Source organism: Anolis sagrei, chromosome 1 (genome assembly GCF_037176765.1).
Source record: "Anolis sagrei isolate rAnoSag1 chromosome 1, rAnoSag1.mat, whole genome shotgun sequence".
NCBI lineage: Eukaryota > Metazoa > Chordata > Lepidosauria > Squamata > Dactyloidae > Anolis > Anolis sagrei.
In genome coordinates this window covers 289,961,081-289,987,695 of record NC_090021.1, presented here as the reverse complement: position 1 = coordinate 289,987,695, position 26,615 = coordinate 289,961,081, and the positions used below count along the sequence as shown (strand labels likewise).

The 26,615-nt window shown below is 43.2% G+C and overlaps 1 protein-coding gene across 2 annotated transcripts in view; it reads left to right on the top strand.

Moving 5' to 3' along the window:
• The first annotated feature begins 770 nt into the window (after nt 1-770).
• BAHD1 (bromo adjacent homology domain containing 1) overlaps nt 771-26,615 on the top strand; it is a 118,626-nt gene continuing 92,781 nt past the window's right edge. The window contains exon 1 of one of the 2 annotated variants that reach the window (XM_060760363.2): nt 771-1,258. Coding sequence is in view for 1 of the 2 variants with exons in the window: in XM_067462848.1 (XP_067318949.1) it covers nt 1,328-1,337 (10 nt within the window). In the remaining variant the exon portion in view is untranslated. Of the gene's footprint in view, nt 1,259-1,288; nt 1,338-26,615 lie in introns of those variants that run through there. The other variant, XM_067462848.1, reaches the window with a different exon arrangement.

Here is a 26,615-nt window from a genome sequence, read left to right as displayed (position 1 = left end):
TCTGTTGTTTTGCTGTCGTAATTTTAGAGGGTTTTTTAAAATACTGGTAGCCAGATTTTGTTCATTTTCATGGTCTCTTCCTTTCTGTTGAAATTGTCCACATGCTTGTGGATTTCAACGTATGGCCATGTTCTAGAAGCATTCTCTCCTGACGTTTCGCCTGCATCCGTGGCAAGCATCCTCAGAGATTGCGAGGCCTGAGGCTGTTAGGAATGGTGGGAGTTGAAGTCCAAAACACCTGGAGGGCCCATGTTAGCCTGGTGTAGAGAGATGCAAGAGTGGACCTGGATCCGGGGGAGCGGGGGATACAACAAAGGGAGGGGATCGTGGTGGAGGAGGAGGAGAAGGGGTGGGGAGGAGGGAGCGCAAGAAACTTCTCCTTCCCCCTCCCACGCGGGAAAGGGAGCCGGTGATGGAGCCGCGTGGCGGGTGCGCGAGCACGAGGGCAGGCACTCAGGGCTGGGGCATCAGCAGTAGCAGCAGCCCCTCCCCCTGCAGCATGCAAAGCGGAGAGAGGGCGATTGAGGAGGGCTCCCGAGGGGAGGGGAGGGGGCGGGGCAGCGGGTGGAGGGTGTCCGTGCCTCGATGCCTCCTCCTCCTCCTCCTCCTCCTCCTCCTCTTGCTGGATGCCTCCTGGCTGGCTCGACTGGCCTGCGCCGGGACCTGGCTGCTGTGGCGGCGATTGGCTGGCGGGGGCGGGCCAGGCGCGCGGCGATTGGGCGGCGCGGCCGAGCGGACGGCGGTGGGGAGGCCCCTGATTGGCTGCCGACGAGGAAGCAGGAAGGGAGGACGGACCAAGAGCCGAGCAGGGGCGCGGGGCCGCCGCTTCTGCTGCTGCTCCTGCTGCTGCTGCTACCGCCGCTTTCGGGGACTTGGTTGCTCCTCGTCATCGTCGGTGGGAGCTCATCGTGGGAGAGGAGAGCGCCATCCGGATCCGTCCTCCGGAGTCTAAGCCGTGTCTCTCCTCTGCTGCCGCCCCCTCCGGCCTTCGCCGCGCGGGCCCCAGAAGGGGGCGCGCCTCAGTCCCCATCCCGGTGGCGACGACGCGGAGGGAGGGCCGAGGAGAAGGAGGAGAAGGAGCAGCGGCGGCGCTGACGCAGCAGCGTGGATCCCGGGATTCAGGCGCCCCGCCGCGGCGTCCCTGCCGCCGGATTGCAGCCCGGCCGGGGCCTCCTGGCTCTGCCCTGCGTGGGGCCCGCACAGCCCCCTGGAAGGAGGAGCAGGAGGAGGAGGAGAGGAGCGGGAGCAGGCACCCTCGGTAAGCAGGCGGTGGGGCTCCACCCTGGGCGTCGAGGAAGTTGCGGGAAGGAATCAAGGAAGGCAAGCGATGGGAACAGGTGCCTTCGCCGCCACTAGCCAAGGAGGATGTATACGGGAGGGAGGGTGGGTGGGTGGGTGGGCTTGCATGCGGCGGGGAGGTTCACCCACCCAGCCAGCCAGCCAGGCACCCGCGCGGGGATGTCGCGCGTGAAGGAGCGGAGGGGGCGCGGCTCTCGCGGGACGCCTTTCCTTCCTTCCGAGCTCCCATCGGGTGGGTGGCCTCCTCGGGAACTTTCCACCTCGATCCGGCTGGGGCTGGTATTGGTATGGAAGAGCGAGGCGTGGGGGCTTCCTTCCTTCCTTGGCCGCGTGTCCCCGCCGAGGAAAGAGAAGGACCCTCCCCTCCCTCTCCTTCCCTCCCCTCCCTCTCCTTCCCGGTTGCCTTTCCCTTTCCCTGGCGTCGTCGGGGGTTTCCCCCTCGTCGTAGTCGGCCATGATCCCTCTCTTTCCTCCCTTCTGCCTTTCCTTCCATCCCTTTTTCTCTCCCCCCTTTTCCCTGGGCTGAAGAAGGGCCCTCGCGTGGGGCGGCGGCGTGGGCGGCTCCTTCCTTCCCTGTCTTTCCTTGGCAGGTGGGCCACCGGGCTCTGTCTCCCGTGGCCCCTTAGAAAGCCGGAGAATCAGGTATGGGCAAACTTGGGCCTCCCCTCTAGGTGTTTTGGACTTAAGCTTAAGCGGCGGAGGGGGAAAAGGAAGGGGCCTGAGGCTGTTAGGAATGGTGGGAGTTGAAGTCCAAAACACCTGCAGGGCCCAAGTTTCCTCCCTGAGACTGTCCATCTGGTGCAAAACAAGATACGGCCCACATTGCACATGGCTCCTGTTTTGAAGGGGAAGAGCCCAGTCCCCTTCCATGTCCAGGGCCCCTCGGCCTTCCTGGGATTAGTTCTCGGTCTGGAGTTATGTAACGACTAGGAAAACCATTAACTTTGGCAGCAGCAGCAGCTCCCAAACCCCACCTTAGAAACCCACTGGCAAAGTGTTGTGGAAGGCTTTCATGGCTGGGTTGCTGTGTGTTTTCCATGTTCCAGAAGCATTATCTCCTGATGTTTCGCCTGCATCTGTGGCAGGCATCTTCAGAGGTTGTGAGGTCTGTTGGAAACTAGGAAAATTGGGTTTTATATATCTGTGGAAAGTCCAGGGTGGGAGGAAGAACTCTGGCAAAAGCTCCAAGCAGAAGCCAGGAGCCCAAGAGAAGGGTGGTTTTGTGTTTCCCTTCCAGGCTGCTTCCTTCCTTCTCTTCCCTTCCTTTTCCTTCTTCCCGCCCTCCCTTCTTTCCTTCCTTTTTTCCATGTTTTCTTCCTTCTTTTTTCCACCCTTCCTTCCTTCTTTCCTTCCTTCCTGCCTTCCTTCTCTCTTTCTTTCATTCTTTCTTTCCATCTGTCCTTCTTTCCTTCCATCCTTTCATCTTGATTTCTTGCTTTCTTTCCTTTCTTCTTTCCTTCCATCTTCCCCATCCCTTCCTTCCTTCCTCCCTTCTTTCTTTCTTTCTTTCTTTCCTTCCTTCCTTCCTTCCTTCCTTCCTTCCTCCCTTCCTCCCATCTTTCCTTCCTTCTTTATTTCCTTCCTTCTTTCCTTCCATCCTTTCTTCTTGATTTTTTCTTTCCTTCCTTCCTTCCTTCTTTCCTTCCATCTTCCCCATCCCTCCCTCCCTCCCTTCTTTCCTTCCTCCCTCCTTTCCTTCTTTCCTCCCTCCCTTCTTTCTTTCTTTCTTTCTTTCTTTCCTTCTTTCCTTCCATCCTTCTTTCCTTCCTTCCTTCCTTCCTTCCTTCTTTCCTTCCTTCCATCCCTTCCTTCCTTCCTTCCTTCCTTCCTTCCTTCCTTCCTTCCTCCTTTCCTTCCTTCTTTGTTTCTTATCTACCTTCCTTCCTTCTTTCCTTCCAACCTTCCTCCATCCCTTCTTTCCTTCCTAAGACACCCCTTTCCCCTTTCTGGTCCCCTTCCCCACTTCGGAATACGCTGCCTCCTCATTTTTGTACAACCCAGACACGGAGACAGATGCCCAGGGCCCTCAAGGACAAAAGACCCCCTTCAGAAACACTTTCCGATCTCCTGGTTAGTAGTCTCTTGGAAGCAAGGAAGGGGTTGTAAACAGTCCCTAGAAAAAGGAGGGTCTGAGCCTGGAAAACTTTTTCAAAAACACAATTCCTCATAGAGGTTATTCCTCTTTCCTGTGTTTTCTTGGAAAAGACCTGCTGGGAAACGAATCCTGGTGGATTGTCTGTAGAGAGAACAAGGCTTCCGGGCATGTTAATGGCTCAATATAATTGTTGACATGACAGAAAGCCACAGAATCATGCTCGTATTTAGAAATCGTTATGAAGATTCACATAGATAGGTATGAGCAAACTTGGGCCCTCCCTCTGGGTGTTTTGAACTTCAACTCCCATCATTCCTAACAGCCTTAGGTGTCTTCCTTTCCCCCCTCCGCCGCTTAAGCGGTGGAGGGGGGAAAGGAAGACACCTGAGGCTGTTAGGAATGGTGGGAGTTGAAGTCCAAAACACCCGGAGGGAGGGCCCAAGTTTGCTCTCTGAGACTGTCCAGCTGGTGCAGAAGATATCGGCCCTGTTGCATATGGCTACTGTTTTGAAGGGGAAGAGTCCAGTCCCCTCCACCAGTCCCCTCCACATCCAGGGCAAGTTTCATGAGAGGGTGCTTTGAATGAAAATCGACCTTGCTAGAAGCGCTTCCCCCCAAAATATCCTTTCCATCTGGGTAATAGAGGTGAGACTTCAAACACACAGGCAGCACATTTCAGAATGTGTTGAGGACTCGCCATGTAATTTGGCCGGAACGTATCTCTTTCCAGGTGACAAACCTGCATCCAGTGGGAGGGTTGAAATACGGCTGACAGCTGTATTCAACAAGGTGATGCGCTGTCATTTTCAAAACCAGGTGTCAAATTACACGTCTTGTCTTTTCACACGTGCTCGCCGAGCTCAGGAAGCCACGCACGTGAAACTTATTTGGGGAGGTTGTGTTCATTCTACGAAAGTACAGTGCTTGGTAAATGTATTAGGAATTAATCAATTATTCTGATCGAAATGAAGGGCTGTGGCTGGTTAAACAGATGTTTCGTCAAATTGTGCAATGATGTATACATTAAAAAAACATATTCTTATTTTGCTCATAAGTCAGCAACTCCGCGATAACAGCCATACATTTTTGCAAACAGTGATGTTGAACGCAAGGCGTTCTGTTTGTTTGTATAGACTAAAAGTTGGAAACAACTTAGATGTTAGGATGTAACTTAATTAGTTATTGCTAATTTAATGTATTGTCAAAGGCTTTCATGGCCGGAATCACTGGGCTGTTGTGAGTTTTCCGAACTGTATGGCCATGTTCCAGAAGCATTCCCTCCTGACGTGTCACCTGCATCTATGGCAGGCATCCTCAGAGGTTGAGGGATCTGTTGGAAAGTGAGGTTTATATATCTATGGAATGTCCAGGGTGGAGGAAAGAACTCTTGTCTGCTTGAGGCAAGTGTGAATGTTGCAATTGGCCAACCTGATTAGCATTTAATGGCTTGCAGTTTCAAGGCCTGGCTGGTTGCTGCCTGAGGGAATCCTTTGTTGGAAGATATGATAGCCATGTATAAATATGTGAGAGGAAGCCACAGGGAGGAGGGAGCAAGCTTGTTTTCTGCTTCCTTGGAGACTAGGACGCAGAACAATGGCTTCAAACTACAAGAGAGGAGATTCCATCTGAACATTAGGAAGAACTTCCTGACTGTGAGAGCCGTTCAGCAGTGGAACTCTCTGCTCCGGAGTGTGGTGGAGGCTCCTTCTTTGGAAGCTTTTAAGCAGAGGCTGGATGGCCATTTGTCAGGGGTGATTTGAATGCAATATTCCTGCTTCTTGGCAGGGGGTTGGACTGGATGGCCCATGAGGTCTCTTCCAACTCTTTGATTCTATGATTCTATGATTCTATAAGATGTTAGCTGGCCCTGATTGATTCTTGTTTGGAATTCTTGTCTGGTTGTGAGGTTCTCTGAGGATGCCTGCCATAGAGGCAGGTGAAACGTCAGGAGAGAATGCTTCTGGAAAATGGCCATACAGCCTGGAAAACTTGCAACAACTCATTGCTAATTTAGTATGTCATGCAGTTTGTGGAGGAGCGACTGTGAACCAGAGAGGGACTGTACGTGCGCAAACGTGTATGTGGTACGTGTTCATGTGCATGTGTTGAGGCCAAGCAGAATGCAGCCACAGGAAGCCTGATTTGTTATTGTTTACCTTGTTTACCTGTTTCGTATTAATTATTTGGTGTATTCGTTATGCACTTTTGACATTGAAGGCTGCCATTTTTTGTTGTGAGCCGCCCTGAGTCCCCAAAGGGGAGATGGGACGGGATGCAAATAAAGTTTTGTTGTTGTTGTTGAGAGATGTGTTAATGAGGTTAATGCTGGTGTTCTGCTAATGTCTGCTTGCCCATTTCCACGTCTTTCTGCCTGTAGAGCAGGGGTCCTCAAACTTTTTAAACAGAGGGCCAGGTCACAGTCCCTCAAATTGTTGGAGGGCCAGATTATAATTTGAAAAAAACATGAATGAATTCTTATGCACACTGCACTTATCATATTTGTAGTGCAAAAACACTTAAAAACAATACAATAATTAAAATAAAGAACAATTTTAACAGATATAAGTTTATAAGTATTTCAATGCGAAGTGTGGGCCTGCTTTTGGCTGATGAGATAGGATTGTTGTTGTTTGTTGTGTGCTTTCAAGTCATTTCAGACTTAGGTTGACCCTGAGCGAAGGCCAGGTAAATGGCCTTGGAGGGCCGTATCTGGCCCACGGGCCTTAGTTTGAGGACCCCTGCTGTAGAGAGTATGAAGACTACAAGCTGAATATGTGTTGTTTTCTGTTGTGTGGAAGTAACTTCTAGGAGATCACCTGCTCTTGTTTATGTCTGGATTGTTCTGAAAAGAGCAGGCTCTAATAATATTCACGAGACCGATCAATTATATGTTGATTGCTGCTACTTATTTCTAACTCTATCATACCACTTACTTATTTAAATTTTGTATCCTGAGGAATCCTGAAGGCATCTACCATTGTTTTTATTACTTGTGCTTTTCATAATTCTTGAGAACAATCCCTAGTCCTTGTGCGTAACAAGTGCAAGCAGAGTTCTTGTTCAAGGTTTTTGAATAAATCCATGGTTTAGCTTGTTATTTGAGCCCTGGGTTTACTTGAGTTCATGCTAAACAAGTCATTCATTGCCTTTTACTTATAGCAGTGTTTATCAACCTCCCTAATGCCGCAACCCCTTAATACAGTTCCTCATGTTGTGGTGACCCCCAACCGTAAAATTATTTTCATTGCGACTTCGTAACTGTAATTTTGCTAAATATCTGATCTGCAGGTTGTATTTTCATTCACTGGACCAAATTTGGCGCAAATACCCAATAAGCCCAAATTTGAATGCTGGCGGGGTCGGGGGGGGGGGGGGAATAGATTTTGTCATTTGGGAGTTGTAGTTGCTGGGATTTATAGTTCACCTATAATCAAAGAGCATTCTGAATTCCACCAACGATGGAATTGAACCAGACTTGGCACACAGAACTCCCATGACCAACAGAAAATACTGGAAGGGTTTGATGAGCATTGACCTTGAGTTTTGGAGTTATAGTTCACCAGAGAGCACTGTGGACTCAAACAATGATAGATCTGAACCTAATGACTAGGATGGTTTTAAATGGTGCATTTTAATATTTTGATAAATGTTTTTTAATGTTTATGTATTGTATGTGAATTTGTGTCCCGGCATTGAATGTTTGCCGCATATATGCTGTGCTCCACCCTGAGTCCCTTTGGGGTGAGAAGGGCAAAATATAAACGTTTTAAATAAATAAATAAATAACTTTGCACAGATACTTGATGTGCCCAAATGTGGAGTTTGGGGAAAATAAACTTTGACATTTGGGAGTTGTAGTTGCTGGGGTTTATAGTTCACCTAAAATCAGAAAGCATTTTGAACCCCACCAACAATTGAATTGGGACAAACTTCCCACGCAGAACCCCCATGACCAACAGAAAATACTGTGTTTTCTGATGGTCTTTGGCAACCCCTCTGACATCCCCTCGTGACCCCCCCCCCCCCCCGGGGTCCCGACCACCAGGTTGAGAAATGCTGACTGATAGGGTGTTGTAGGATACTCGATCTGTGGAGTGGATTGCAAAAACCAGAGTCCTGATTAAAGGAGAGGGGACAATTTTAAATGTTCTTGGGAAGATTTGGTCGGACTTTGGAGGACACTTGAAGTATCAGGCATTTAAAAAACATCTCGAGCATCACAGTCAGAAAAGATTTCTCCAGGATTTCATTGGATTTTCTTTATCACTGGATTTTGTCAGAGTTTCTATTTAACATCATATATATTTGACTCGGGCCACGGTGGCGCAGCGGGTTAAACTGCTAAGCCACAGAATTTGCTGACTGGAAGGTCGGTGGTGTGAATCTGTGGGACGGGGTGAGCTCCTTTTGCTAGCCCCAGCTTCTATCAGCCTAGCAGTACGAAAACATGCAAATGTGAGTAGATCAATAGGTACTGCTTTGACGGGAAGGTAACAGTGCTCCATGCAGTCATGCCAGTTACATGACCTTGGAGGTGTCTATGGACAATACCAGCTCTTTGGCTTAGAAATGGAGATGAGCACCACCCCTCAGAGTCAGACTTGACTAGACTTAATGTCAAGGGGACACTTTTACTATATTTGAGTCAAGTTCCATTTTCGGACTTTTAGCCACCCAGCATTTGTAACTGGATATCCCAGGCCTGGGCAAACTTTGGCTCTTCAGGTGTTTTGGTCTTCAACTCCCACAATTCATAACAGCCTGTCGGCTGTTAGGAATTGTGGGTGTTGAAGTCCAAAACACCTGAAGGGCCAAAGTTTGCCCAGGCCTGGGATATACAACCCCTTTCCCCACTGTTTTGGATCTTTGCTAGTCAAGGTTCATAATAGTGACCAACTTTGGTACTGAAAGGTGCTTGACAAATCTCTACCTTCAGATCAGGTCATTGTAGGGGAGTGTTAATGCTGATAACTCAGCAATTTTCTAGGATTAGACATTTAGTACCTTATTTATTGGACAGAGAAGTGACACTGGCCACGAGTGCCTGTCAGATGGAAAGGAAAATAACAGATATTGTTTGTTTGGAGTACTGATGATAGGGTAAAGAGGATTAACTGTGTCTGCCCAGTAAAGAATGTGGAAAGTTGACAGAACTGTTTTCTCAACTAGCTGTCAAATACCAGCTTCCTACAAGGTTGAATTTAGTATTATGATGTCAATGTCAAGCTGTATTTATTGTATTATATGTGTTGGAGATGCCTTCTTTGGAGGTTTTTAAACAGAGGTGGGATGGACATCTGTCGGGGGTGCTTTGAATGCCATTTTCCTGCTTATTGGCAGGAGGTGGGACTGGATGGCCCATGAGGTCTCAGTTTTAACTCTATGATTCCATGACTTTGAGATTTTGAATGTTTTTGTAATATTTTAGACCTGTACTCAAAGGTGTGCAGCATCTTTGTCCATTTGCTAGCTTTGGCAAATGGACTCCCCAATGTATGATTATGCAGAACATTTCTTTCTTATCATATGAGTTAATTGTGTTTCTGTGGCATTAGAGTGCACTTGTGGAAAGCTCATAGGCACATTCATACTTGTGTGTGCATTTCCTTCCTGTTTTCAGGATTCAGCACTGGAAATGTAAACAACCCCAGCCCCTTTGCTAGAAAAAATGTTACTGGTGCTTTTCGTGTTCATGTTCATCAGGTGTATAAATCATTCATGGGAAGTGAGGTCTGAAGAGATTTTTATGGATAGCATCCTGTGTGTAATAGACCTCATCCTTGATTTCTTCTCCGTATAATAATATTCTTCAAAGATAAGGGAAAGCAACACTTTCATTTATTTAAAAAGTTTTATATCATACTCTTTCCATTCCATTAATGAATATTCATGGTTGCTAACAGCATTGTGATTGTTCTTAATGGAAATGTGGCTTCTCTGAAGGAGGAGGTCATGCAGGTTTCTATATAGTAATCCCTTGCTACTTCGCGGTTCGCTTTTTGCGGACTTGCTGTTTTGTGGTTTTTCAATAAATATTAATGTAAAATATTTATTGCGGTATTTTCAGTGTTTTATGGGTTTTTGCGGTACTCGGCCATCAACATCAACTGGTTCTCACACCAAGTCAGGCAAATTCACTGTCTGCAAGGGCTGGTTTGATAAATTTCAGAAGGGCTATGGATTTCAGAGCATCTGTCTGTATGGAGAGGCTGCCTCTGCGGGTAAATCCGGGGCCAAGGATGATGATGATGATGATGATAATGATAATAAGGATCGCAGAGAAACAACTGGAAAAGCTGACATGATATGAGGATTTAAAGATCGAACTGCAAAGACTGTGGCACAAGTCAGTAAAAGTGGTCCCAGTGGTGATCGGCACATTGGGTGCAGTGCCTAAAGACCTTGGCCTGCACTTAAACACAATCGGGGCTGACAAAATTACCATCTGCCAGCTGCAGAAGGTCACCCTACTGGGATCTGCACGCATTATTCGCTGATACATAATAATAATAATAATAATAATAATAATAATAATCCTTTATTTAAACCCGCTACCATCTCCCGGAGGACTCGGTGCGGCTTACAAGAGGCAGAGCCCAAATACATCAATAAAACAACACAGCAATACAGACAATAAATAACTCATAAACAAAGCAATAAACAATAACAGTAACAATGTATTGTCGAAGGCTTTCGATAACAGTAACACCATGACGCATTAAAAACCTATGGCAGGGCCAAATGTAATAATTTAAAATTTAAAATACTGGGCATGACAAGGTGACATATGACTAGGATGGGTATTTGGAGAGAAATGGAGTGAGCAGACAATCCTAGATCATTAGTAAAGTGCGATTAGGGACATGTTGTTTAGGGTTCCTTATTCTGGGAAGGCACACTGGAACAACCACGTTTTCAGGCTCCTCTTAAGACATCACATAATCCTTGACACTTGTTAAGTGTCCAACGTGTGATCCAATTCAACAGCCAGCAGAGTGTTTGCTATGGACTCATCTTGTTGTGTTTCAAATAATAATAATAATAATAATAATAATAATAATCTTTATTTATACCCCGCCACCATCTCCCCAACGGGAACTCGGGGCGGCTTACATGACACCAAGCCCAACAACACAATAAAATAAAATCAAAACACAAAACAACAGCATAATAAAATACATAAAACATAAAAATACAGTAAGCAATATAAAATTACAATAATATCCTTCACAATCACAGTAACAGTGAGTGGGCCGCATGTACAGGATAAAATACTAAAAGCTAAATATTTATTAGGATTACATGAACAACACGTTCAAGGAAGGTTATGTACTGTATACGTGTGTGAGGAGAGTTAATAAAGTCTTAAAACAGTGTATAACTACTAAAATAATGTATAAATATTAAAATAAATATAGCGCCCCTACTTTGCGGATTTTCACTTTTCACGTGTGGTCCTGGAACTCGATTACTGTGTTTAAACAGCTGGGTGCTGCAGGAGAGAAGGCCTTGTTTTGGGGATCCCATCATTCATGCATTAATAGAACAGGATATGTGTTTGAATTTTTGTCCCCATATTGTGAGGACAATAATAAGTAGGGATATCCTTGTTGATTGTACCAATAGCCTTGGTTTGAACAGTGTAGTTGAGAAACTGCAAGTTGCTTCTGGTGTGAGAAAATTGGCTCTCTGCAAGGACGTTGCCTAGGGGATGCCCGGATGTTTTACCATCCTGTGGGAGGCTTCTCCCATGTCCCTGCATGAGAATGTGGAGCTGACAGGCGGGAGTTCATTCCTCTCCTCAAATTTGAACCACCAATCTTTTGGTCAGCAGTCCTGCCGACACAAGGATTTAACCCAGGCACGGACAAACTTGGGCCCTTCAGGTGTTTTGGACTTCAACTCCCACAATTCCTAACAGCCAGTAGTTTGCCTGTGCCTGGTTTAACCCATTGCTCCACCATTGAGTGAAATGCCCTCTTCAGTCGAGACAGTGGACCATTCATGCTTTGTAGTGACTTGAAGTGGAATGCTTAGATGAGGAATTCCAGGCTCACATTCTTCGGCTCTGACTCCATAGTTCCTTACGTGGTGGAAGTAAATGAGGATAGGGCCCAGATGGATTGGAACGGCAAGGTTTTGCCAAGTTTAAAAGCCTCATGAAAGTATGGGCTATTTTAAGTGGAGAGTCTGTTTGAGTCTCTTTCAAGAGAGTGTGACGCATTAATCATGTTTGAGTCACTGCGAGGTCTAGAGAGGTGGACTGCCTTCCACCCACCCGTATTGCAGTCTGTTGACAAGGTTCAAGACCCAAAGTCAGTTTCCTTTTGGGTACTACGTTGACCCAGCCAAACATTTTTTAGCAGCCTTGAAAAGGAGAGGGGAAAAATCTGAGGAAAACAGTTTTATCTTCAAATGGATATGCTTAAATATTTATCACAAACTCACATTCAGCATTTCAGTTGAAGGGATGCAGTAATCTGTACGAAGAAAGACTATAGTATTATAATATAGTAAAGCTGTGCTTTACTAATAATATAATTTAATATAATATATTGTGTATACATATAATATTTATATTATAATGTAATACAATATAAAACTACTACTAATAATACAATATTATAATTATATATTTTATATTACATATAATATTACTAATAATCATACAATATTATAATTATATATTTTATATTACATTTAATATAACTAATAATATCACAATATAATGGTATAGTACAATATAGCAATATATAATACTGATATTGTACTGTGCTAATAATATAATATATTGTATGTATATGTATCTTGTAAGCTGCTCTGAGTCCCCTTCAGGGTGAGAAGGGCGCCAATAAATGTCGTAAATAATAATAATAATAATAATAATAATAATAATTATTATTATTATTATTATTATTATTATTTAACAGGCCTTTCAGTGCCAAAATTCCTCTTGGATGATGATATGCATCTATAAAAGAGAAATGCATAGATTTCCCTATATTTTTGAGATATTTTTATCATGTTCTAAAGCTGTGATGCCCAAACTTTAATCCTCTGGGTGTTTTGAACTGCAGTTCCCAGAAGTCTCATCTGCTTTGACCAATGATTAGGGATTATGAGAGCTGAAGTCCAAAACACCTGGAAGACCAGTGTGAAAACATAGTTGAATCCACTTGCCCTGTGGATTTGGCCACTGACTCTCCATGTCTGTGGCCTCTTAAAAGCATCACAGCAATTCTAAATGATCTCTGTGTAATGTGCAAACTCAGTAATTTTGTCTGGGATGGACAACTGTGCTGCTTCTTATTTTCTAAAGATACTTGGACTTTTCTTCCGTATCCATTCATTTGTTGTTGTTCATTCGTTCAGTCGTCTCCGACTCTTCGTGACCTCATGGACCAGCCCACGCCAGAGCTCCCTGTCGGCCGTTACCACCCCCAGCTCCCTCAAGGTCAGTCCAGTCACTTCAAGGATGCCATCCATCCATCTTGCCCTTGGTCGGCCCCTCTTCCTTTTGCCTTCCACTTTCCCCAGCATTATTGTCTTCTCTAGGCTTTCCTGTCTCCTCATGATGTGACCAAAGTACTTCAACTTTGTCTCTAGTATCTTTCCCTCCAGTGAGCAGTCGGGCTTTATTTCCTGGAGGATGGACTGGTTGGATCTTCTCGCAGTCCAAGGCACTCTCAGAACTTTCCTCCAACACCACAGCTCAAAAGCATCGATCTTCCTTCGCTCAGCCTTCCCTAAGGTCCAGCTCTCACATCCGTAGGTTACTACAGGGAATACCATGGCTTTGACTAGGCGGATCTTTGTTGCCAGTCTGATGTCTCTACTCTTTACTATTTTATCGAGATTGGACATTGCTCTCCTCCCAAGAAGTAAGCGTCTTCTGATTTCCTGGCTACAGTCTGCATCTGCAGTAATCTTTGCACCTAGAAATACAAAGTCTGTCACGGCCTCCACGGTTTCTCCCTCTATTTTCCAGTTGTCAATCATTCTTGTTGCCATAATCTTAGTTTTTTTGACGTTTAGCTGCAACCCGGCTTTTGCGCTTTCTTCTTTCACCTTGATTAGAAGGCTCCTCAGCTCCTCCTCGCTTTCGGCCATCAGAGTGGTGTCATCTGATCCATTCATTACTGGTGCAAAATATGACTTCACTTGATCTATTACTGCTGCAAGTGTAAAGTGATAGTGTGATGAACTTTCTCATTTCTCTGTGGGCATCAATTGTTCCTTTTCTTTCCCTTGCTTTTTGACTTTATAACCAAACTTTAGACTTACTTCTATAATGGGTCGATTTTACTGTTGACTTCTCATGCTGTAGAATGCATTCTGGTGAAGTTTTGCAAGTGATGCATGCCATTTAAATAAGAAATAATTACTGGCAGTCTGACTTGCCATATGCTGTGACTGCATGTGGTAACTGTGACACTGGAAGAATTAGCCACAGATTAAATTGAGAGCCCAGTTCTCATGCACAGTCTTCATTTTACTTTCATTTCTCTAGTTTTTGTCCTTCCAGGAGACATGACACCTACTGTGTCAGGGTGGGAAATGTTGGCCCTCCAGATAATGAAGGATTGCCACTCCTGTCATTTCTCACTGGTTAAGGCTGATGTAACTCACACTCCCAAAGCAGTCTGTTTCTATTTAAAACTAGTAAACATTTAGAAGTTTCTAAATGTGCTCTTGTCAACATGGGATATTGACTTCATTATGACTCTTAGGAGCCTGCAGTGGGTTAAACCGCTGAGCTGCTGAACTTGCTGACTGAAAGGTCACCGGTTTAGATGCGGGTAGCGGAGTGAGCTCCTGCTGTTAGCCCCAGCTTCTGCCAACCTAGCAGTTCCAAAACGTGCAAATGTGAGTAGATCAATAGGTTCCACGTGACCTTGGGGTTGTCTACAGACAACATCGGCTCTTCGGCTTAGAAATGGAGATGAGCACCAACCCCCAGAGTTGGACACGACTGGACTTAATATCAGGGAAAACCTTTACTATGATTCTTCTATTCTTTACACAGAATTGTAATTCTTTAGAGAAAACATTTAACAGATGCTACTCTGAACGAACCTTGATGTTTTATAATAACATATACATCGTTCTACTTTAAGAAAGGTAGAACCTAGAAAAACCCATTGGCAAGTGTCTGATATTCCACCTATATAAGTTGTAGGTTTAAGAATTCTAATGTAGCCCATTGGATGTCTAGTCCAGTGTTACTCTGTGATCCTTGGACCATTGGTTTCCAGTCCCTGGTGAATTTATGAGAAAGATAAAAACAGTTATAGGTAATAGGTGCAGGTCCATGGCATACTCCAAATAATCTTCCACATCAAATAGCCCAAGAAACAGTGATCTAATCAACACTGGAGTTATCCCCGTCCTCCAACATTTCAGTTGGGGATTTATATCAGCTCTACTTGCAGATACAGCTCTACAGATACCCTATATACTGAAGTATAAGCTTAGTTTTTTAGCCATTTTTTCGGCTTAACTTAAAGCCCTAAACGGTTTTGGCCCAACTTACTTGTCCAAATGCATCTCCCCTTATGAACTATCTAGGACATTAAGATCGTCTGGGGAGGCTCTGCTCTCAACTCAGTCTGTGTCACAAATATGTTTGGGAGGGACGAGAGACAGGGCCTTCTCAGTGGTGGCCCCTCGGCTATGGAACGCCCTTCCCAGGGACATTACATCAGCCCCCTCCCTTTTGACTTTCCGAAAAGAAGTCAAAACCTGGCTATTTGAGCAGGCGTTTGAAAAGGCAGTGTAACAGACATAGGATTATCAAACAAGTGGACTACGAGATCGGATTATGTTTTTATCTAGAAGAAGTCTTTCCCAGTAAAGTTGTCCCACTGTTGGAATTGCTGCCATTGGGAGATGGTGCCAGGGAATTCTCATCCTTGATTTGTGTTTGTGATTTCATCATGCTTTCTTGGAGCACTTCAGTGCTTACTAGGGTTATGCCATACATTCAGGTGCCCATGATTCTGTTGTTTGGACCAAGGGAAATTAATTTGAGATTCATAGGGCACTTCCATGCTTTTTCTTGACCACCCTTCATTCAAGAACTGTACTCTACAGTAGTAGTTCTTAGCCTTTGGTTTTCCAGATCTTTTGGACTGTCTGTGTCCCAGTTTTCTGGCCACTGGATTAAGATAGACAGGGCCTCTGGGATTTGAACTCCCAAATTGCCAAAAGTACTGAAGTTTGAGACCTGCTGCTCTACAACATGGTATGAGATATGATGCATTATAAATCGGCATGAAGAATTCAAATTCTATGTAGCTCTTCCTGTAGAATCAAACATTTCAGCTGTATTTGTGCCTCTGGCATCCCTGTTTTCTTACATTTTTTTCTTGTTGACTAAAAAGTTAAATAGTTTAATATATGTGGTGCCTGGAGGAGCCAGTCTTGGGACAAGAGACCGAAATAACTGATTCGTTCCCTCATCAGGTCATGACCTTTTTTATTTACTCAAAGTTTCACTATATGGATCTTTAATAGAAATAGATCAGCATTTCTCAACCTGGGGGTCGGGACCCCTGGGGGGGGTCACGATGGGGTGTCAGAGAGGTCACCAAAGACTATCGGAAAACACAGTATTTTCTGCTAGTCATGGGGGTCCTGTGTGGGAAGTTTGGTCCAATTTCATCGTTGGTTCAGAATGCTCTTTGATTGTAGGTGAACTGTAAATCCCAGCAACTACAAAACCCAACGAATATTCACATAGTTAAAGCAATGGTATTCCCCATAGTCACATACGGATGTGAGAGCTGGACCATAGGGAAGGCTGAGTGAAGGAAGATAGGTGCTTTTGAACTGTGGTGTTGGAGGAAAGTCTGAGAGTGCCTTGGACTGTGAAAAGATCCAACCAGTCCATACTTCAGGAAATAAAGTCCGACTGCTAATTTGAGAGAAGGACAGTAGAGGCCAAGATGAAGTACTTTGGCCACATCATGAGAAGAAAGGAAAGCTTAGAGAAGACAATTATGCTGGGGAAAAAGGAAGGAAAAAGGAAGAGGGGCCGACCAAGGGCAAGATGGATGGATGGTATCCTCGAAGTGACTGGATTGACCTTGAAGGAGCTGGGGGTGGTGACGACCAACAGGGAGCTCTGGCATGGGCTGGTCCATGAGGTCATGAAGAGTCGGAAACGACTGAACGGATGAACAACAACAAATAACACCCAAATGTCAAGGTCTATTTCCCCCAAACTCCACCACATTTGGGCATATTGAGGATTTGTGCCAAGTTTTGTCCAGATCCATCATGGTTTGAATCCACAGTGCTCTCTGGATGTAGGTGAACTAGAACTTCAAAAATCAAGGTCAATGCCCACCAAACCCTTCCAGTATTTTCTGTTGGTCATGGAAGTTCTGTGTGCCAAATTTGGTTCAATTCCATCATTGGTAGAGTTCAGAAGGCTCTTTGATTGTAGATGAACTATACATCCCAGCAACTACAACTCCCAAATGACAAAATCAATCCTCTTCCCCATCCCACCAGTATTCAAATTTGGGTATTTGTGCCAAATCTGGCCCAGTGAATGAAAATACATTTTGCAGATCAGATATTTACATTATGATTCATATCAATAGAAAAATGACAGTTATGAAGTAACAACGAAAATAATTTTATGATTGGGGGTCACCACAACATGACGGACTTTATTAAGGGGTCGTGGCATGAGGAAGGTTGAGAATCACTGAAATAGGTGATAGGGAACAGTTGTATATCAAGTTCATTTCAAGATTGCAGTTCTGCTCATAGTCATAATTGTATGCAATACAAATGGCTGAACTAGCTGGCAAATTTATATAACCAGCTACTATTTCTTATCATTTAGTAGCACAAACAACATAAGTATCCCAGTTAATACCTGTTATTAAACATACAGCTGCAGCCACCCACCAACCCTTGGTCATCAAAGTCCCTATTTGTTCTTGCTTGTTTTCCCCTCTGCACCAACTAGTAACTGTAAAAGATCCAGACAAAGAAATATTGTAGAGAGGCTACCATGGGAACAAATTCTGGTTTTCATCTAATCAATTGAACTAATTGAAAGTCGCAGCCATGGCCTACTATATAACTATAATTCAAGAACACTGTATTGAACAAAATAGGAAAAAGTAAATAAAATGATCTACTTAATAGCTGTGTTGCTCAAGTGTTTAGACTCAGAACGGGAGAACACCGCATGTTATGAGCATATTAATAAACTTAAAAATGCCACTGGTGAGATTCCTTTAAAAATCCAGTTGAGTGCAACATTTTCATAAATCAATTTCAGTTATTGTTGACTTTTCCTGTATATTAGATATCCATTTATATCTCAGTATGCTATCAGTGGCTAGGCGGTTATTTTTTGTAACTGTGGATAGCAAAGTTATTTAATCAAAACATATGTATGATATGTCCATGTAATTCATTGCCTAAGGAACGTCTGTGAAATTCTTTGAGTTACCATGAATGAAATGCCCAAACACACAACGTGACTACCATGGCAGAGGGTTGGACTAGATGGCCCATGTGGCCTCTTCCTACTCTATTATTCTGTGATTCTATGATTAGTAAAGAATACCAGCTAATTGTCCAGTAGACTAAACTAATAATAATAATAATAATAATAATAATAATAATAATTTTATTTGTATTCCGCCCTATCTCCCCAAGGGTACTCAGAGCAGATTCCAGCATACACAAACACAAAGGCAAACATTCAATGACTAGAAACAACAAAACACAGACAAAGGTAAAGGCTTCCCCTTCCGGCTCTGGGGGGTGGCGCTCATCTCCATTTCTAAGCTGAAGAACCAGCGTTATCCGTAGACACCTCCTAGGACCTCTGAGGATGCTTGGCATAGATGCAGGCGAAATGTCAGAAGAGAATGCCACTAGAACATGGCCATACAGCCCAAAAAAACCTACAACAACCCAGCACTGTTTACCTTTCCGCCAAGGTGGTACCTATTGATCTACTCATATTTGCATGTTTTCGAACTGCTAGGTTGGCAGAAGCTGGGGCTAACAGCAGGAGCTCACCCTGTCCCGCGGATTCGAACCACCAACCTTCCGGTCAGCAAGTTCAGAAGCTCAGTGGTTTAACTCATTGCACCACTGGGGTCTCTCTTAGTCAAAGAAATGTCATGCCTTTGCCATGTGTCAGAAGAGGCTATACGAAGAAAAAGTTTGTGTTTCTATTTTTGCTTTATGACAGAAATGAGATAGCCACATTTTTGGCTTATTCAAGGAGTCAAAGGATAGTTCAGTTTTGCTCACCATTGTCAGTAGCTAGTTTTACTTGTTTTACGAAGATTGTTTGGCATTGTGGCCATGCTGTTTATAGTATACTGGTAATTACTTATTACCAATGATTCACTCACTTACTTGTGAATGTATCCAATGTAGCTACACAAGGACCATGTATTGCCCCATCTAAATACATTGCTGAAAATGTCCATTAATATTATTAGGGTCATATCATGTGATCAATCTGTTATACAGGTGATGTTTCATCATGGGAGAATCAAGTGTTTTGTCTTCCACTTTAGTGTTTGTATGAATAGGATCTCCCAGTGGCAGAGCGGGTTAAACCTGTAGCTGCTGAACTTGCTGACTGTAAGGTCCGTGATTCAAAGCTGGGGAGTGGGGTGAGCTCCCACTGTCAGCCCCAGCTTCTGTCAACCTAGCCATTTGAAAACATGCAAATGTGAGTAAATCAATAGGAACCACTTTGGTGGGAGGTAGCACACTCCATTCAGTCATGCTGGCCACATGACCTTGGAGGTGTCTACAGACAACGCCAGCTCTTCGGCTTAGAAATGGAGATGAGCACCAACCCCCAGTCAGACATGACTAGATTTAAAGGGGAAACCTTTACCTTTACTATGAGAGGGAAAAGAATAATTTTCAAGTGCTCAAAAAGTAGTATTTCAGTGACACAGGAAAAGGATATGTCTCCTAAGCAATCATTTTTGTTTCAATTTGTTGATTGATATCCTGCAAACTTGGAAAGTTTAATTTTTTGGACTATAATTCCCATAAAAATAAAATAAACTCAAAGTTGGCTGATTCTGTCCTCACAGCTGTTTGATGCGTTCTATTCCCCCCATTCTATAAATCTAGCTCTTGGTTCTGTTTTATGGTTGTTGCCACAGAAGGGACAAGACCATGGCTAGAAAAGTGGATTTTCCCCCTTATATAGAAAACTCCTCAAGCTAGATCTCTGTGAGAAATGATTTGTATATGTTGTTGAGCATATGTGTAGTGGGTTGTAGGGGATTGAGAGAGCTCAGCTAGGTGATCCAGAAATTATTCTCACCAACATCCCTCCAGTCTTTTTTGAACTTACTGCATGTAGACAACTGCAAGCAGGTATTTTTCAAAATGGTGCAAAATATCAGAAAGTCATTTAAGTTTCATTCAGGCAGGATCATTTCAATTAGGTTGAACATAGGGCTGTTGGGAAAACTGATGAGGGCACCTGTAATAATAATAACAATAACCACAGTAATAATAAATCTTTATTTATATTCCGCTTTACTCCCTAATAGGGCCCAAAGTGGCTCGCAATGCAATATAATGCAAATCAAAGCACATTTAACATAAAATACAAGAAAAAAATCATACAAAGCGTAATAGCATCCAGAAATCTATATAAATAAAAATGTAATGTTCGTTTGTGGGATTAACATCACTAAAAAAACTACTGGATGAATTGACACCAAATTTGGACACAATACACTTATCAGGCCAACAAGTGACCATCACTCATAAAAACACTGAAAAACACAGCAGAAGAGCCAAAAAAACAAAAATTACAACGCATGTGCAAAACCACACACACACACACACACACAAATATATGCAAACACACATATACACACACATACACATATATATACACACACACATATACACCCACAAAACACATATACACAGACTGGGCAGCAATGCATGGCAATGCATGGCAGGGGACGGCTAGTAAGATATAAATAAATATTAAGCATTAAAAACATTTAAAAGAAATTACAGTTATTGTGGAGACTCCTCAATTAAATAGTATATTTCGCTAAGCTCAGTGCAAATCGACCTTGCTGTCATTAGCAATTCATCAAAGCTTGCTTGTACAGGTAGATCTTCAAGTGGTTCTTGAAAGATAGCAGGGAAAGGGCAGCTTTAATCTCAATGGGGAGGGAGTTCCAAAGGGCCGGGGCGGCTGGTGAGAAGGCCCTATTTCTCTCGTTGCCGCTAGCTGTATTTGTGGCAGTGATGGCAATGAGAGAAGGGTATTTCCAGAAGATCTTAATGATTGGGCAGGTTGGTAAGAGGCAATGTAGTCTGGTAAGTTGGACCTGGCCCTGGGGCTTGAGGATATGGGGCCCTGGGGCTTGAGGATATATACATTCTTGATGTGTTAGGTGTGAGTCATGGCATCGTGGATCACATTCTCCAGAAAGACTGTCAGGATGCCCTGGGTTTCCTTGTACGTGAGCCCTGAAATGTGCTTGACTCACCCGCGGCGAGCCAGGCGGTGAATGGCGAGCTTGGTGATGCCCTGGATGTTGCCATGAAGGACCTTCCTGTGCTTCTTGGTGCCTCCTTTCTCCAAACCTTTGCCTCCTTTGTCGTGTTCAGACATTATTGCTGCTGCTGTTGATCCTCCCCCCAAACTGGTGTCATAATGTGCCATTAATGGTTGGGTGAAAGAGGGAATTTCAGTAGGTGTTGCTTGTAACATGACCAGGTAAAATTCCCTTTTCTATATGATCATTAAAGGTAGAAGGACTATCTCAAGTTTTCAATTTGGCAACTCTAGGCCATATAACAAAGATTGGAAAAGACATGGATTGTCTAAAAGAAAAAAAATAAATCTGTTTGCAGAATTTTATATATTGATGTCTGTAATATAGTGCAAATGTATTTTTATTGCAAAACTACTATGAAAGAGAGAAAACAGAAGTGGGATAGTAATAGAGTAGGAGAATGTATCCTTTCTCTTGCCGGATATTATCAAAACTTGGCCTTCTTCAGATACCCACATGCTTACATGTATTTTGTATGGTTTGCTCCATAGTGCACACCTCAGTTTCCTGATAATTTCACCCAAGAATGAAATCAAGAATAATCAAAGAGCAAAAAAGCTAGTGATCTATGGAACAGTAATTCTGGATTGTGTGATATTGAGACTTAAAATTTGTCTAGCTCAGTGGTTCCCAACCTTTTTTTGACCAGTGACGATTTGACCAGGAACCACTTTGACCAGGGACCACTCTCCAACATTAGTACCAAAAGGGTTACAAATCTGTTTTTGGTCAACTTTAGATTCGGTTTGGTTATTTGTGGTGCTGATTCAGAAAATTGCATTGGGTGGATCACATCAGCTCTAGTTTCTGATACAAAACATATGCCATCCAGTAGTTGTCATATTTGATAATCTAGAGCTGATGTGGTCTATCCAATGCAATGTTCTGAATCAGCACCCCAAATAACCCCCGGGTCAGGGCTAAAAACAAAGACACCAAGGTGCCCCCGCTTCCAGGTGCCACATGGAACAGCTCCACTCGGAAAGGAAGGAGGAGAAGAAGCAGCAGTTAGGACTCTTGTTTCGTGCATAGTCAGCCTCTCCCCTCCCGACATCCCCGTTGCCTCAGCACTATCAGAGTGTTTCGCAAGACCAGTTGCCCTCGTTGCAACGATGTAGTAATGGTGTGGCTACGGATCATATTTTAGTTCTTGGGAACCACTGGTGGTCCACTGCTCTAGGTGGATCATGTGAGAGAACTGTAGATGTCTTCCAATTTATTTTATTCAAAACTATCTGTACCTGCCACTCGTTGCTGTGACCAACTTTCCCTCCCTCTTTCTCTCCTTCTTTCTTTCTTTCTTTCTTTCTTTCTTTCTTTCTTTCTTTCTTTCTTTCTCTCCTTCCTTCCTTCTCTTCTTCTTCCCTCCCCCCCTTTCTTTCCCTTCCTCTTTCTCTCCTTTCTTCCTTCTCTATTCTTGGACTGCAACTCGCAGCAGTCCTCCTGATTGATCTACCTACCTACCTATCTACGTGTTTCCATCTAATCTATCTATCTTATCTATCTGGAGGGTTTCTGGGAGTTGCAGTCCAAGAATAGGAAATTGGAAATATGCAGGAATTAGGATGCTCTCAAAGAAATCTAAGGAGAAGAACACTTGCAGCTTGGAAGCAGTGCCTTTGGATCATCCTCCTCTCCTAAAGGGCCTGGTCTAGGGCTGCTGGGAGCTGTAGTCCAGAAGAGTGGATATACTATTGTGTGTTTTGTTTGCCGGGAGGGGGAGTTGTTTTTGCTCATGCGCTGTAGCATCTTTTGCTCTTTTCGCTTTTTAAGTCTCTTCCGCTGTGTTTTTCAGTGTTTTTATGAGGGATGGTCACTTGTTGGCCTGATAGGTGTATTGTGTCCAAATTTGATGTCAATTCGTCCAGTGGTTTGTGAGTTATGTTAATCCCACAAATGAACATTACATTTTTATTTATATAGATAAAATGTCTGAGATGGTTAACAGTGTGTGCCAGGATTTATCAAAATATATCACTAACAAATGCTGTGGCTTGGTTGTAACGTCATAAACAAAACCACCACTGAGTATTTCTTTCCTAAGAAAACTATGGAATTCACGGGGTTACCATAAGTTGACAGGCAATCTGAAAGCATATATACACAGAATAATAAACCAGGGATCCAAAGCTGCATCTCCCAAACTCTGGTTCCACAAAGGCATTATAGGGGTTCTTTGAAAAAAAAATTAAATGTAAAATGAATTTAAAAATAAAAACCACATGAGGCCAGCTATTTTATTATCAGTCTCCATAATACCTATTTTGTGCTACAACTATTTCTATCAGGTATGTAGCTACTGGCTCCATGTTTAAATGTTTTACAACATGGGTGAGTCATGCCTAGTTGATTTTTCATGTTGATTCCACATTTCTTTTTTGAACTTTTCTTTCTTTCCTGTACAGTTTTTGAGATAAAAGGCCTTTGCTATACTGGGAGATTATTCATAAAATATCAAGAGTAAAATTTACTCTAAAACTAGGCTTTATATAAGAAATTGTGGGAAATATTTGATTTAGTGTAAAATGATCTAGAATGTATTGGAGTTCAGTGGAGTCTCCTCTGGAGGCTTGTAAAGCAGAGGCAAGATGGCCTGGCAGAGTAGGGTTGAGCTGGATGATCTTTGGGTGTACCTTCCAGCTCTATGTTTCTATCATTCTGTGATATTTTAACTAAACAAATCAGGGATATAGTTCGGTTTCTGCAGAAAATAAACGTCTTCTAAAGGGTGCCATGACCAAAAAAGTTTGGGAACCGCTCCTCTAGAGAATCTTTGCCTCAGATTCATGGATATTATGCTGCTGGATAGTTCTAGATCTCAGATTCTTGGCTCCTCTTGCCAGGCAGAACGGCACCAGGCTACATGGATCAGTGCACTGTTTGGAACATTTAGGAGATTCTCGCATGAAGCTTCTTATGTGTGTTTAAAGCTCCCTAGCCATGAACGGAGGAACTCGCAATCACACAACATTGTACCAAACTCACTCCAAACCAGTTGTCAACTCATTTTGAAGCAGTACTTATCAGTAAATGGGGAAAACCCATTTTTAGACACCTGAAAGTGTTTTGAATTGGTGTGCAGAGTTTGCTGAGGTGGTAAGATAATCTAAAAGTGCTCCTGCAGCAATTTTGAAGGCACTGACCTAGGGTTATGGGCCTGTTGAAAGCTTTAGTTTCAAGTGCTTCACTTCTCTGTCTCCAAACTGCTTGCCATTCCAGTTTCGGCAAGCAGTTTGAGAACTCTGGTTGCAATGCCATAATTTTCTGCTTCTGTCCTGTTGCTTTCTTTTAATTTTTTAAAATTGAAGTAATTAACTGCCCTAGTGTGCATAGAAAAAAAAGTCCAAATCTTGGAAGATGTTGAACTCTTACACAAATCTTCTTGAAAAAAAACTTTAAAAGGGGAAGGCATGGACATAGAAGGCAATGCCAGGTTGGGAGGAGTTCATGCCCCAGAAGCTGCGGTAAGCTAAAAGCGCTTTTAGGTTTCTGAAACACTTACAGTCTGGGTTAGTGTGCCAACAAGAGTTACTATTCTGGCAGGTTCAGGCTCTCAAGCAAGATGGGTTTGCAATGACAGAGCCTGTTTTTAGAACCTCGTGTGGTAATATCCTAATCTAGTATTTTCTGAAATTTTTGTTTAGTGTTGTGTCCAAACATGCATGACTATATCAAGAAAAGACACTGTCAAATTTATAGAAAATGGCAGGTTTATGCAGTTCTGTGAAAGAGATCAGCTCAGTAAGTTTCAATGGAGTATTAGCCATATCAGTCAGTCCTAACAAACTACAGAGGTTTGAATATAACTCGCAATGCCAGCTAGAGTAGACCAATTAAATACTTGGAAAATTGAGACTTCTGGTCTATTCCAACTGGCACAAACAATCAGATCTAGCCCGTGGAGTTATGGCACGATTAAGATTCACAAAGTTGAATTTTCTTGAATTTTGATCACTTATCACATTGAGCTTCTGAAACTTGAAGCTTCAGATATACTTACAGAGTGTGCCTAGTTGTCTGCGGGATCAACATTCAGGTCCTGCTTACCTTCATGATTGTATCTCCCTTTATGAATTGGCGTGGGCTCTAAGATCTTCTGGGGAGGTCTTTCTCTTGCTCCAACCGCTGTCACAAGTGCGGTTGGTGGGGACGAGAGAGAGAGAGAGAGAGCCTTCTCAGTGGTGGCCCCTGGCTCTGGAACTCTCTCCCAAGATTAGCCCCCACACTGGCCACCTTCTAGAAATATTTGAAAACTTGAATATTCTAATGTGCCTTTTAGCACCTGATTAGAAGTGCCCAATCCCTAACTTATGGTTTTGATTTCCCAGCACTTTCCTTCTGTCCTGGCCCTCCAGTTTCTGCATTTGCACGAGCCTGTGCCCCGCCCTGTTAAATCTGAACATGCCCACTTTTCCAGCTAGTGGTCTACATGCCTTGAATAACGGTTTAGCACCTGATTAGGACAGTCCAATTCTATCTTATGGTTTTGATTTTCCAGCAATTTACTTCTGGCTCAGCCCTACAGCTTTGTGTTGCGCAATGGCCTTTCCCTGCCTGATTAATCCTGAACATGCCCACTTTTCCCGGCTACTGGTTACGATGTCAACTGAGGTTTTAAAATATGTTTTTATTGTTTTGGTTTATTGTTTTAGTATATTTTACTGTTTTAGTATATTTTACTGTTTTATGTTATATGTTTTAAGTATGTTACTTTGTAATTCTTGTTTTATGCTGGGCTTGGTCCCCATGTAAGCCGCCCCAAGTCCCTTTAGGGAGATGGTGATGAGATATAAAAATAAAATTATTATAAAGTTATTAAAGAAAGCTATTAGCTATTGTTGACTTCATTTACACGTCATCCTTTCCCCCAAATCAGGATTCAAATTAAAATAAATGCAGTCTAGTTAAAAACACAAAAATCAAGCTGTTCACATTAAAAAATAATAGAAATCATAATATTGAAGTCATAGACAATATTTTTCAAACAAAAGGTCCCTTTAAAAAAACACCGTAGAGTCCCTATAAAATTATATTAGGCCTCCCGATGGCACATTGGGTTAAACCGCTGCACTGCTCAGCTTGTTGATCGAAAGGTCGCAGGTTCGAATCTGTGGAGGGGCGTGAGCTTCCGCTGTCAGCCCCAGCTTCTGCCAACCTAGCAGTTCGAAAACATGCAAATGTGAGTAGATCAATAGGTACCACTCCGGCGGGAAGGTAACAGCACTCCATGTAGTCATGCTGGCCACATGACATTGGAGATGTCTATGGACAACGCCGGCTCTTCGGCTTAGAAATGGAGATGAGCACCAACCCCCAGAGTCAGACACGACTGGACTTAATGTCAGGGGAAAACCTTTGTCTTTACCTTTAAAAAACAGAGCTAAATAAACAATGAAATGTAGAATTATACAGTGCTACCTTTGTTATGAATGAGGTCAGATAAACAATGAGTTCTAGAAGATGGGAGAAACTCTGCAGTAGAATCCGATATTAAAATGAATGTTTTTGATATCTGATTATGCAGTATTGGTTTGAGAGCTTTTGGGAGAGCTGTAGACTATTTGGAAGAGGTTGAAAATCTAGTTTGAAACATATCATCCTTGGTTCTGTGTGCTTATTCCACT